Source organism: Nicotiana attenuata, unplaced genomic scaffold (assembly GCF_001879085.1).
Source record: "Nicotiana attenuata strain UT unplaced genomic scaffold, NIATTr2, whole genome shotgun sequence".
Taxonomy (NCBI): domain Eukaryota; kingdom Viridiplantae; phylum Streptophyta; class Magnoliopsida; order Solanales; family Solanaceae; genus Nicotiana; species Nicotiana attenuata.
In genome coordinates, this window is record NW_017670454.1 from 429,113 (window position 1) to 443,693 (window position 14,581).

The 14,581-nt window shown below is 40.1% G+C and overlaps 1 protein-coding gene across 1 annotated transcript in view; it reads left to right on the top strand.

The window, feature by feature from the left end:
- Positions 1-1,004: 1,004 nt before the first annotated feature.
- LOC109239654 (homogentisate phytyltransferase 1, chloroplastic) overlaps positions 1,005-14,581 on the top strand; it is a 30,871-nt gene continuing 17,294 nt past the window's right edge. The window contains exons 1-6 of the mRNA XM_019406242.1: positions 1,005-1,357; positions 2,651-2,937; positions 3,345-3,428; positions 3,510-3,584; positions 4,151-4,234; positions 5,183-5,272. Coding sequence (XP_019261787.1) covers positions 1,282-1,357; positions 2,651-2,937; positions 3,345-3,428; positions 3,510-3,584; positions 4,151-4,234; positions 5,183-5,272 — 696 coding nt within the window. The 5' untranslated portion in view covers positions 1,005-1,281. The remainder of the gene's footprint in view (positions 1,358-2,650; positions 2,938-3,344; positions 3,429-3,509; positions 3,585-4,150; positions 4,235-5,182; positions 5,273-14,581) is intronic.

Here is a 14,581-nt window from a genome sequence, read left to right on the forward strand (position 1 = left end):
GACTATAATGAGAATGTCCTTCATGCCTTTTGCGAGCTTTGGTGTCCATCTAACAACATAGTTTCTACCTCTATTGGTGAACTATCCATCTCTTTCTGGGACTTGCGATCAATCAGAGGCTTTCCAGTGCATGGATCCTTCTACGACGAAGCGGACGATCTAGGAAAACCCTTCCTCCTGAGAAGCTGCACGTACTTGTTCTCGGCGTTCTACACATTCATGAAGGATGATGATCACAAGGTCTATATTCATGATTGGGTGGAGTTTTAATTTCAATGTCTAGGTAGGTATGCCAAGCCTCCGCGAAAGTCATCAAGGAATCGAACTACAAGGCCAAAGTTGAATCATAATCCTTCCAAAAATATTGACGCGAGCTTCCTGCCATGAACCAACGAGGAGAATGCCCCCTTTGTTGAGCTTGACGTGGAGGAGTCACTTAGAGCTGAGACTTATTTGGCGGCTTTCCTTGCATGTTGATTTTGCAAATTTGTGTTGCCCAACAAGAAGATCGACTACATTTATGCTAGTGTCTTTAAAATTGCGACTTTGATGGCTCATGAAGAGAAGTTTTTCTTGGCAGTTCCAATCCTTGTAAGTATTTGCCATGGCTTGAGAGAGTTGTCCACTTCTCAAGATTTGGGCGGCTGCAAAGTACTTGCCTCTATTCATTATGTACATGGATGGATAAGAACGTATTTGGAGACCTACTATCATGTTAAGGGTCCACAACAAGGTCCACATATGAGCAAGATTTCTGGCAAGAAGATGGCCAAGAATTTGACCTTGGGCCAAAATATAAAGAATTGCACAAAATGAGGTCCGTTAGTCCAAAATTGTAATTTTGAGCCACTTTTGTAACAACAAAGAAACCATGCCTCTCTTTAATGGAGGGTAAAATGGTAATGGTTCAATTTTGTAATAGTTCAGGTCAATTTTAACCAATTAGGATTGAGCCCCAAGTCATTTTGAGTCCTAAAAGTGTAATTACCTCCTAATAATACCTAACCGACGAGATTCTCCTTTTTATTTTTTGGTTTCACCACTTATTTTTGAACAGACAAAACAGGGATGGCTACCAGCATCACATTTTCAGAAGCTTATATTGAGGCACCCACCTGAGAAAATTAGGTGTACCGAACTAAACTAGCAGAATACATGCATTAACTTCACTAGAGAGAACGTGCTGGCTAGGTTCTAGTTCAAATTAATTTGATTTCTAATAAGCTAAAGATAGTTAGGATTTAGGTAGTTAAAGTTAGAGTACCATTGAGAAATCAGAAAATGGAATCTTTGCTTATTAGGTCGTTTCAGAGACCATTCGTTCCACTTGCAGCAGAGTTCTCTCCACTCAAAACCAGTATGCACATTAAAACTTGAATCCTTTTGCTGGGTTTTTAGCTAATTTATTTATTTGTGTCTCCATTCTCATTTCTTACTGGGTTCATGAATTTCTCGACTTTTTAAGTGTTTCAGCTTTGCATGATGTAATTTTCCTGTATATTTTGCTTCTTAATTGTAAAATATGTTCAATCTTGAGTTTGTTTCTAAGTGCTGGACTCAGTAGGGGTTTGGACATAAGAATTGTAAAATTCCAAAAGATGTGAAATTTTTTTTCAAGTGAAAATGGTATTTGAAATTTAGAGTTGTGTTTGGACATAAAATTCAGTTTGGGTTGTTTTTGAAGTTTTGTGAGTGATTTGAGTGAAAATTTTGAAAACCAGCTTTTTGGAGTTTTTCAAATTTTTTAAAATTTCCAAAATGTATCTCAAGTGAAAATTGGAATTTTATGAACAAACGTTAATTTCGAAAAAAAATGATTTTTTTTGGAAAAAAGGAAAACTTTTTATGTCCAAACGGGCTCAGCTCTGGAAGTTCTTAGCTCCACATTGGGTGCTGAATTTCTTTTAATGTCTGTTAGTCTTCTTGGTGATTTTGTGTGGTTGGAAATCTGTATTTTCTTGAAGCATGTAAAATTTGAGTCTCTTTCCTGGCTCAATAGCTGATTAATTTGTCTCTGTCTTCATTGCAATTTCTAATTAAGGACCTGCTCTTTTTGTGTTCATTAATTCCAGTAATTTTTTGAGTGTTGCGACTTTAGATGGTGGTGGGTTTCTTGCAGTTTGCCTTTTATTTTTTTAATGATGGTGGTGTCTGGGCTAGCTTTTGCGCGCGCCTCGACTATTCCACCGGTACCTGCTAGCACAGGTCTGCCCATCAAGGTTAGGCAGATGAGAAGAATTTACCTAGTGTTTTTGGCTTCCGCCTGGAAGAAATCACCTAGTTTTGCTTTTAATTTGAATATATGTTCAATCTTGAGTTCATTCTATGTGCTGGAGTCATAGCTCTGGCAGAAAAAGTGATAGTAAATCAAGAGAAGAGTAATATGGTGCAGTTTTTTTGACAAGACAAGCAATGATGATAGTGGTTGCTGGGATGATACTGGGAAAAGACTTATGCTCTTCGATGATGCAATGTGCTTTTGTATATTGTTTCCACTGTATAGTGTTCACTTATGATTTGAAAAAGCTAGAATCTACGAAGTAGGAAATTTCTGTAATGTGTATGCAGTACCAAGTGGAGAAATAGATTGGATTCTGTTAATACCCTGAAATATGTTTCTCTCTATGTCTCCGACATGCCGACATAATAGGTTCACGCACAATAGTACGAGTTTTGAAGTGTAAAGCATGGAAGAGACCAGGAAAGCACGATTCCACTTCTATGAAGTTGCAAAGGCAGTATATGACGCAGGAGCTTGTTGGAGGCAGTGATGGAAGCATTATTCCCACTGATCGAAAACTTAAAGAGAGGTTTTTGGTGCATGCATCCTCTGAACATCCTCTTGAATCACAACCTTCAAAGAGTCCATGGAACTCAGTGCATGATGCAGTGGATGCTTTCTACAGGTTCTCGCGGCCCCATACCGTAATAGGAACAGTTAGGTCCACAACTCCTATATTGTTTCCATGTCATCTGATATGCCATACTATCTCGTTATCTATCTGTGTAAACTCCATCATTCATTTGTGTTTTCTTATGTCATTATAATTCTTAACCACTTTTAATTTGTGGAGCCAGTAAGGCCTTGCCAAGAAATGAATTTTTTATTAATGCGTATTTGGACTTTGACTACTATGAATTTCATTAGATGTAGCTAGAGGAATAGGTTTTTAATTTCAGAAGGCGTCGAAAGATGTTAATTTCAGAGAATCTGCCTAATGGACAAAGCTTGAAATGTCATGGCATAATTACGCAAACACGCATGCAATCGAATATAGTTGTTTTTGAATTTTGATAGATTAAAAGTATTAGAACAGTGACTTACATTACTTTTCTCTGAGCAGGCATTGAGCATAATTTCAGTTTCTCTCCTTGCAGTTGAGAAGTTCTCTGATTTCTCTCCATTATTTTTTACCGGGATGTTACAGGTGGGTAAATGCCATTCTTAAGTCCAAAGGACGATGTGATCTGGGATGACAAGAATTTTGATATCCACTATATTGTTGCAGGCTATTGTTGCTGCCCTATTCATGAATATTTACATAGTTGGTTTAAACCAGTTGTCTGATATCGAAATAGACAAGGTATTTTTTTATTTAGTTTCCGTGACTTTAATTTCTGAATGCAGAACATGCAGGCTTCGGATATCAATATGAAGGCCTAATTCGAGAAGCCACATTTCATGTTTGTGTTCAAGTCATTTTATATTTGGGCTAGGGAGGGAGCTGGGTACATGGGTTTATCTAGGCTAACACTAATTGTAATTCCTGGATTCGTCTATGGCAGCATATTGATACATGAGAAGCCATTTAGAACTCACTGAATACTGCTCTTTTTACTCAATGTTTATGAAGGTATTTGAGTATCTAGCTTGTCAACCAGTAGATATACACTATCTAACTCTCAAAAGTCTGTAATTGTTATACTACTGGAAAAAAGGCGCTACAGCAATTCTCCTTTAATCAATTGTCATTTCATTATAATCCTCACGCAGTATAAAATCTTTCCTGAATCTGTCCGTGATAAGGACGATTGCAGTTTATGTTTTTTTTCTCCAAGGAAAAGTTCCTGGGCATATATTTAGTTTTTCTTAAAATTTTCCAGCAACTTTTTCTACTTCTGCATGTGAAATTTTAATTTTTTTCCCCAGGTAAACAAGCCATATCTTCCATTGGCATCAGGGGAATACTCTTTGCAGACTGGAGTAATTATTGTGTCGTCTTTCGCCGTTCTGGTGAGTTTAAAGATCTGTACTTAACCACCATGGAGAAAATTGTCGTCTCGAACTGCAAATAATATGTATTCTGGCTCTTATTTGCTGTCATTCATATATTTGGTAAACATTTATCTTCAGGATTCCCCAGCCTAATCTTCATGGAATTAGAAGAAAAGTTAGACAGTAGTGCGATGTAGGGGTTGGTGAATATTGCAATCCCTATTGTCCCTCAGAATCTTTTGGGGTTTGGGTACGGGATTCGCTGTTAAAGCAGTATCAGAGTTTAAATATCCTGCTTAACACAATGGTCAAGTGTTTGTTTTAGGCATGTAAGCTTCACATTTTGTTCTATTGGTTTTACTTTTAGCTGTATGTTTATGTGCTTTACTGTCATAGAATACTTAAAAGCAGCATTTCTATAATTCTATTTGAAGTTTCTGAGAACATAAGAAGTAAAATAGATTAAACGCAGAGTACTTTTTTGATGGACCTCATTTCTACCCTTTATTAGAATTGTAAAACTCGGAAAAACTTCAGGTTTCTATTGTCATCTTGTGTTCTTCTTTTTCTGTTACAAAATCGTAAGTGATATAATTTTTGAGCCTAAAGGAAGAAGGGGTTCTAAATATGAATCTTGAAGCTTATTCATGTATCTGCATTATTAGATATGTATCATCCTTAGTCACTGAGACCAAAATATTGGTTGCAATGTGTGAAAAAATAAAATTTTTAAAAATATTGGTTGCTCAATTCTTGGGGCTTGGGTAATTATTCTTCATTGGCTGATGTTATGTTACTGCTCTACAATCGTCTTATGTTAATTGCAATAGTCATGGCATATCATGTGAACTTGCAAGAATTCTGTTATTTTTCCAGTTTCCGTTTTCCAAAGCATTAAATTTCATCAATAGATATTCCTGTACACGTATCCTGACTACAGAAATACCTCGTACTCCTCCTTTCCAGAGTTTTTGGCTTGGATGGATCGTTGGTTCCTGGCCTTTATTTTGGGCTCTATTCATCAGTTTTGTACTGGGAACTGCCTACTCAATCAATGTGAGTTGCATCTCATTGTGGCAGTTAATTACTGGTTACCAAAATTATGAGTTTATTATTTATTCTCTCATATAGACTGTTCTTTTTAGAGTAGCTTGACATCATGAATAATCATTTTAATCTAAAAGGGAAAGAAAATATTGTTGGAGCATTTCTTTTTCTTCTGTTTCTCTTTCGTTTTTCCTTGTCATGATTTTAGCAGGTAACTTAAGTTAGAAAGACCTTGCAATTATCTATGTTGCAGGTAAATTAAAAAGTTAAGAGTTGTTTTATGGTAGATGAAAGGCTCTAGTATATTCCATCTTGATGGTTAAAAGTTCTTTTCCACATTAGGCAATTTTTTTTAAACTTCCTACCATGGTTGACATCGAGTTGTGAGGAACATGATTGTATTAAACTATACATAATGTAGCAGATAGGTTGCCCACTTAACACCTTATTACGATCTGGTTCTATAGTATTATCCCACAAATAGGGGAAAAATAACACTATAGGAATGGTGGCATTTCCTATTATGCATGGTAGATATCCCGTATTGCAATACCTTTCGTACGTCTTCATATTATTATCCACTTATTATCTTATTGACCTCCCGAAATGCTGATTAACAGTTCTCCTCTTTGAATTTGATTAGCTTGTAGAGCTTGTGTTTTCATGAGGGGTAAAGCTGGGTTTCTGTATCAGTGACAAAATAAGTTTTCTGCTTGTTCTTAAGTCTTTGGATTTTTTCGCTAGGTAAACTTGTATAGTCCTATAGTCTCTGTGATTGACCTTTCTTCCTTCTACGTTTTCGGAGGGTCAATTTGATTGCCTTTGAAGTTTCATTTCACAGTAGTAATTTGGTCCTCACAGTCAGACTAGTATAACTGATAAATTCTCTACCTCTTAGTGATTCTTTAGCAGGTAAATTTGAAACCAGATAACTTGTCGAGAATTCTATAACTTCCACAAAGCTTAGGATAATGATCAGCTAACTATTCTTCTTATCAAAGAAATGATCAGCTATATTGTGGCCCTGATTATGTAGGAAATAGTGCATCTCTATTATCTTGTTTATAGTCGAATATCTTTTCTCTCTAATTTGCTTCCCGAGCCTGAACACATAATGTTTATCTTTACTTCACATCCATTACTATTTTTTGTGAATGCATTTGATGAGATATACAAGTGACTGGGTCATCAGGCATCTCTTATTCTTTTAATTATGTCTTCCGAGTCTCTGTCTTTACCAATAGAAAGAGTATCTTCTAGTTAATACTCCCTCTATTCCATTTTATAAAACAGTACTTGACTGGACATGAAGTTTAAATGGTAATATAACTTCTACTATATTAGTAGTTGTTAGATAATTATGTAAATAATATGAATTAATCCTAGTCCCATATAGAATATGAGTATGATATGTATTGTATAAATAGGGCTCGTTGTATTATAATTAAATTGAAGATCAATAAGATTTTTCTTCCGTGCGTTCTCACATGGTACCAGAGCATTAGTGAGAAAAGATCGTGGTGTGTCATTCCAGCGTAACCGGGAAGAAAGAACTTAGTCATCGTGTAATTTTTTCCGGTGACCTAAGGCTGGTCTACTTGAAAGTCACTTTCTACCGGTGTTGTGCAAAAACCAATACCACCACGAGGTAGATCATCCTCCGGAGACCAACCCCTGAAATTTTCTCTGGCAGAAAAGCTGCCACGCGCCGGCAACAGAAATTTTTACGGCGAGGGTTCCGACCCATGCGTGGGCCACTTTTCGGCCATTTTTTCACGAAACTTCTTCAGGACAGTCTGCTATCCTCGCAATTCCGAGCCTACCCATCTAATTCAAATCAAATTCCGATCACTTTTATATTTTTCCAGCGTGAACAATGATTTTTCCGGTGTGAACAGTAATTCCCAAAAAATTTCTGCTTTTTCCGGCGTAAACATTATAATGGCATTCGTATCAGAAGCCTTTGACTCACAATTTGTTGGATCCAATGCAATCCAGATGGTTTCTTTACCGGATTATATTGAGTTCCTTCAGTACAAAGCATGCAAACAGACATCTTCAGGGATAGCTTCCGTTGTTCAAACAGATAGTAGCGTGACTTGTGTCTCCCAATTTTCAACCTCTGAGTCTTGGGTTATTGATTCAGGTGCATCTGATCATATTTTTGGTAACAAATCTCTTTTCACTACTATTTCATGTTCTCAATTTCTCCCAACAGTCACAATGGCCATCGGGTCTCAAACCATGGCTATTGGAATAAGTCAAGCAAGTCCACTTCCTTTCTTACCTTTAGATTCAGTTCTTTATGTTACCGATAGTCCTTTTAATCTCACAGCCGTTAGTCGCTTAGCCAAATCACTTAAATGCTCTGTTTTATTTCTTGATGTCCTTGTTTTTATACAGGAACGCAATACAGAGCGGATCATTGGTGCCGGGCGTGAATCATATGGACTTTATTACCTTATCCTTGCAAAATCACATGGACTCACATCTTATCTTCCTTCAACAACTTGTCCTGTTACTGATTCACCAGATTTATTACATAAACGGTTGGGACATCCCAGTTTGTCAAAACTTCAGAAAATGGTACCTGGCTTGCCTCACTTGTTCACTCTAGAGTGGGAGTCATGTCAGCTCGGTAAGCATACCCGTTCCCATTTCCCTCGGCGTCTTGATAATCGAGCATAGTCACCTTTTACTTTAGTCCATTTAGATGTTTAGGGTCCTAGTCGGGTTAGTTCTACCTTGGGATTACGCTACTTTGTCAGTTTCATTGATGATTATTCACTTGGATATTTTTGATGAAAAATCGATCTGAGTTGTTTTCTACTTTCCAGACCTTCCACGCTGAAATTCAATTGGTAGTGATAATGTCCTAGAGTATTTGTCTTCCCCATTTCAACAGTTTATGAACTCTCATGGGATTATTCATCAAACATCTTGTCTTTACACATCCCAACAAAATGGGGTAGCTGAAAGAAATAATAGACATCTTATTGAAACAGCTCGTACCCTACTCATACAATCTCATGTTCCAATGCGTTTTTGGGGGGATGCAGTTCTTACATCTTGTTATCTTATTAATCGTATGCCATCTTCAGCCATCCAGAATCAAGTTCAATTCTCTGTCTTGTTTTCCCACTTACCTTTGTTCTTTCCTCCACCCTGTGTCTTTGCGAGCACGTGTTTTGTTCGTAACCTTATTCCAGGAAAAGATAAGTTAGCTCCTTGTGCTATTAAGTGCGTATTTTTGGGTTACTCGAGAACGCAAAAGAGATATCGATGCTATTCTCCTGACCTCCGGCGGTACCTTATGTCCGCTGATGTTACCTTCTTTGAAACTCAATCATACTTCACAGGTCCAAGTAATCACTTAGATATTTCTGAGGTGCTACCAGTTCCATCTTTTGGAGATTCAGTCAGTGTCTCCCATTTATCTTCCTCTATAACTGCAGCTTCACCACCTACAGCTCCAGTTGGCAGTTCCACCACCTATAGCTCCAGTTCCACCACCTAGTCCAGTTCAATCTTCTCCAGCGCCAGCGCCACCACTCCTGACTTATCATCGTCGTCCGCGCCCCGCATCAGGCCCAACTGATTCACGACCTGCACTTGACCCTGCTAATACTACGGTCTTGTCTCCTTTTTGTCAACCGATTGCACTACGAAAAGGTATACGGTCCACACTTAATCCTAGTCCCCATTATGTCGGTTTTAAGTTACCATCGTCTGTCATAAGCCCATTGTGCATTTGTATCATCTTTGTCCTCTGTTTCCATTCCTAAGTCTACAAGTGAAGCACTGTCTCATCCAGGGTGGCGACAAGATATGATTGACGAGATGTCTCCTTTACATACGAGTGGTACTTGGGAGCTTGATCCTCTTCCTTTGGGTAAATCGTCTGTTGGTTGTCGTAGGGTGTATACAGTCAAAGTTTGTCCAGATGGCCAGGTTGATCGACTTAAGGCTCGTCTTGTTGCCAAAGAGTATACTCAGATATTTGGGCTCGATTACAGTGATACTTTCTCTCCCGTGGCTAAAATAGCATCAATCCGCCTTTTTCTATCCATGGCTGCTGTTCGCCATGGGCCTCTCTATCAGTCGGACATTAAGATCAGTCGGACATTAAGAATGCTTTTCTTCACGACCTTGAGGATGAGGTTTATATGGAGCAACCAGCTGGTTTTGTTGCTCATGGGGAGTCTAGTGGCCTTGTATGTCGGTTGCGCCGGTCCCTCTATGGTCTAAAGCAATCTCCTCGAGCCTGGTTTGGTAAGTTCAGCACAGTTATTCAGGAGTTTGGCATGACTCGTAATGAAGCTGATCACTCTGTCTCTATCTAGTGGTTTATATTGATGATATTGTTATTACTGGCAATGACCAGGATAGTATTACTAAGCTGAAGAAACATCACTTTCAGCACTTTCAGACTAAGGATCTGGGCAGATTAAAGTATTTTCTAGGTATTGAGGTTGCTCAGTCTAGCTCAGGTATTGTAATGTCACAACGGAAATATGCCTTAGACATTCTTGAGGAGACAGGAATGACAGGCTGTAGGCCTGTTGACACTCCTATGGATCCGAATTTTAAACTTCTACCAGGACAGGGGGAGCCGCTTAGCGATCCTACAAGGTATAGGCAGCTGGTTGGTAAATTAACCTCACAGTGACTAGACCTGACTTTTGCTTTCCTGTGAGTGTGGTAAGTCAGTTCCGGGATTCTCCCTGTGATAGTCATTGGGATGCAGTTGTCCGTATTCTTTGATATATAAAACCAGCTCCAGGCAAATGATTATTCTTTAAAGATCGAGGTCATGAGCGAATTGTTGGGTTCTCAGATGCTGACTGGGCAGGATCACCTTCTGATATTGTGTTTTAGTAGGAGGTAATTTGGTGTGTTGGAAGAGCAAGAAACAGAATGTGGTTGCTCGGTCTAGTGCGAAAGCAGAATATCGAGCAATGGTTGTGGCAACATGTGAGCTAGTTTGGATCAGACATTTGCATAATGAGTTGAAATTTGGTGAGATCAACAAGATGGAACTTGTGTATGATAATCAAGCTGCCTTCATATTGCATTAAATCCGGTGTTCTATGAGAGAACTAAACACATTGAGATTGACTGCCACTTCGTCAGAGAAAAGATACTCTCAGGAGATATTGCTACAAAGTTTGTGAAGTCGAATGATATTTTCACCAAGTTCCTTACTGGTCCTCGTATTAGTTACATATGTAACAAGCTCGGTAAATAAGATTGGTATGCACCGACTTGAGGGTGGGTGTTAGATAATTATGTAAATAATATGAATTAGTCCTAATTCCACATATAATAGGAGTATGATATGTATTGTATAAATAGGGCACATTGTATTTGTTTACCCAAAAAATCGAGTAACAATTAAACTTGTAATGTGGTTTTAAGGATACGTGATTCCACCTAATACCAATTGATTAACTCAAAGATAAGTGATGGGAATTGACAAGAATGTGAAACAAACCAATGCTTGGACAATGCCCTCGAGCTGATGAACCCTCGAGAGTAGTGAAGTAAGAATAGTTAAAGAGCAGTAAGTTGATGAGCAGAAGAAAGAAATATTATATTGCCTTGATATTCGTGAATGTGAGAGCCTTACAAGATGATTAGGGCCCTCTTTATATAGTAGATGAATCCTATTTATGGTATAATTCTAATTACTGAAGTAAATTCCATGATGGGCTAAATAACCGGTCTTGACTTGATACGTGTCGAGATTTCCGCCACGATCCTTGCCTGATCGCGGATTCTCGGCTTTCTGTTATCCGACCTGGCAGGCTTCCTTCAATCTCGTCCGATCTCTTTCCTGTTTCGGTTTCGATCTTGATCGGCCATTGATCCATGAGATTACCAATCCATATCTGTACCATGGTCCGATATAACCGAGGCCGAGCCCTGATCTACCACCCCGATTTCGGTCAGTCATACAAAATTAGGCAAGCCCGATTTTGACCGTATATAGATAGTCCCCATCTTTTTTTGGAGTGTAATGACAAGAAACGAATTGAGTCTTTGAGCTTCTTTGCTTGTTCTTCCCGAAATACCAAATATTTCAATCTCCATTCTTCCTTGCTTACAAAAACAAAATGGGCAAAACATCTAAAACTGTTCCGCAAAAGGAAACCGCTCAGCTTCGGGCTAAGGAGCACACCAAATGTCTGTCTCGGAGGGAGACCTTTGAAGAAATCCATACTCGAGGCTTTTTTCTTTCGACCGAGATCGATGGACCTCGAATTACCATTTGAACTAGAGTTTGAGTAGCTCTTAGGCTTAACAGTCGAGTGAGGATTTGCTTGAACTCGAAGTAAAGTTAGCTCTTAGGCTTTATAGATAGTCCCCGAGTGCGAGTTTGCTCGAACTTGGGTTAAGACAGCCCTTGAGCTCTTATGATCGAGTGAGAATTCGCTCGAACTCAAAGTGAAGTTAGCCTTTAGGCTTTATAGATAGTCCCCGAGTGAGAGTTTGCTCGAACTCGGGATAAGATAGCCCTTGGGCTTTTATGATCGAGTGAGGACTTGCTCGAAATCGAAGTGAAGTTAGCCCTTAGGCTTTATAGTCGAGTGAGGATTTGCTCGAACTCGAAGTAAAGTTAGCCCTTAGGCTTTATAGATAGTCCCCGAGTGAGAGTTTGTTCGAACTCGGGTTAAGATAGCCCTTGGGCTTTTATGATCGAGTGAGGACTTGCTCGAACTCGAAGTAAAGTTAGCCCTTAGGCTTTATACATAGTCCCCGAGTGAGAGTTTGCTCGAACTCGGGTTAAGATAGCCCTTGAGCTTTTATGATAAAGTGAGGACTTGCTCGAACTCGAAGTGAAGTTAGCCCTTAGGCTTTATAGTCGAGTGAGGATTTGCTCAAACTCGAAGTAAAGTTAGCCCTTAGGCTTTATAGATAGTCCCCGAGTGAGAGTTTGCTCGAACGCGGGTTAAGATAGCCCTTGGGCTTTTGTATTTGTTACGGATTTCGGAAGTCTCCAATTCGCGTTAATTTGGCCGTAGCCTCTTTAGTTCGGAACTTGCCCTTTGGGCTTATTTTCCGTTTCAGTTCGAGCTTGCCCGAATTGTCAGTCCCCGAGTGGGGTGGCCGTGGCCTGTAAAATCGAGGGTTGCCTTTAAGGTCTTATGGTCTCGAAATTTTAGTAGTTCGATTTCGTTTGTTTTTCGGACGGTAGTCCTCAAGCGTGGGGTTAGTTGTTCGAACTTCCGTCATGGTCGACCCTTAAGCCTGTTTACACAATAGATCAAGAGTATAAAATAGGAATTTTTTCTAAAGGCCGGAGATATCGGCAAGGAGAAATACTTCTCTCAATAGATGATTATACATGTGCGCATGTTTGATGTTAGGGCTCGAGTAACCTATTCGGGCATGGTTCCTCTGACCGTTTAACCCTTACAACATTTTCCTAGCGAGACTCCGCTGTAACGAAGTGATTTCCTTGCAACAAAGTAGACATTTGAGGGTAATGCCCCCCCAATACTCGTGGCTTATTGGGGGGAACCTCGGATACTGTTGAATTGCTCTAAGTTAGCACGAACAATGGTTGCCTCGTTAAAAACCTCGCCGGAAAAACCCAATTGGGACAAAAACCGGTCTAAGGGAAAAAGAGTGCAACGCGTGCTTTAAGATCCAAAGCTTCGTGCCGATCCTTGTCGATAGCCTCCAAGTGTTAGTCGAAAAAATAGAAAGGATTGGATGGGGTCGTACCTTTATTTGGATTTTGGATATTTAATGTGATCTTCCTCGGCATCAAGCCCCCGTGAATTTTGACCTCGATCATTTCTCCTCTCGTTTCGTACGAAGCTTTGCCCAGACCCACTGCCTCTATGGTCTCCGTTGTACGGTTGATATCGATCTCTATTCGACCTCGGCTCTCGATCGATGTCCCTTTTGATCCTATCCATGGGCCTGCTAGGATAAACGGACCCCGAAGGAGTCCCCAATTGATCATCCTCGACCCTAATCTTCGACGGATACCAATTATGTACGTCTGCCCAAGTGACAGCCGGGTACTCGATTAAACTTTGCTTCAACTGCTGTGAAGCTATGGAGCTCCGAGTGTTGAGACCTTGAGTGAAAGCTTGAACAGCCCAGTCATCGGTGACCGGAGGCAAATCCATTCTCTCCGCTTGGAACCGAGATACGAATTCCCTGAGCATCTCGTTATCTTTCTGCCTTACCTTGAAAAGATCCGACTTCCTTGTTGGGATTTTAATGGCTCCGGCGTGTGCCTTTACAAAAGAATCTGCAAGCAATCAATAGAATTAGGGGTAAGTTATGATACCATATTGAGGCACCCTTCGATAGAGTCCCGAATTTCTTCAGCAGTACGGATTCAATTTCGTCATCTTCCAAGTCGTTTCCTTTGAGGGCGCACGTATACGAGGTGACGTGTTCATTCGGATCGGTCGTCCCGTTATACTTGGGAATCTCGGGCATACGGAACTTCTTGGGGATTGGCTTCGGAGCCGCACTAGGGGGGAAGAGTCTTTGCGCACGAACTTTTTAGAATCTAGTCCTTCCAATATCGGTGGTGCCCCTGGTATTTGGTCAACCCGGGAGTTGTATGTTTCTACATTTTTATCATTTGTCTCGATTTTCTTTTCTCCTGATTCAATCCGTTTAGTGAGCTCCTTGAGCATTTTCATAATAGCAGGGTCAGTCCCCGAATCATTGGCGTTCGATCTCTCCGGTATAGGTTCGGCCCTGCGAATTGTTTCTGGTTCAGGCTCTGGTTCGATCCCACTTGGTGCTCGATGTTGATTCTGTAGTTGCGCTATAGCGGCTTGCTGAGCCTGTAGCATTTCAAATATTAATTGGAGGCTAACTCCACCGTCTTCTCCGCCCTGCGTACCTCGACCACCTGATCGAACTTCCCTGCGTACGCTACCTTCAGGATCAACGCCCAGATTTGCATTTAGGGCGATATGCGAACTGACATCGACGGGGTCTGCGATTGGTAGTCCCTTGTGGCCCGCCTAAGGCACTTCGATCCCTAGGGCGGCTACATTATCGTTTTCTCCATGAAGATCAAGGCCGGTGTCTGTGTGATTGGGCGCTGCTTGAGAGTTTGACATGTTGATTCCTGAAATCAAAGACACTTACGAGAACAAGCGTAAAAGCAGTGTATGTTATGAGGATTAATACTAGGCAATCACTATTATCCTTAGTCCTACGGTGGACACCAAACTGTTTACCTAAAAAATCGAGTAACAATTAAACTTGTACGTGATTTCACCTAATACCAATTGATTAACTCAAAGATAAGTGATGGGAATTGACAAGAATGTGAAA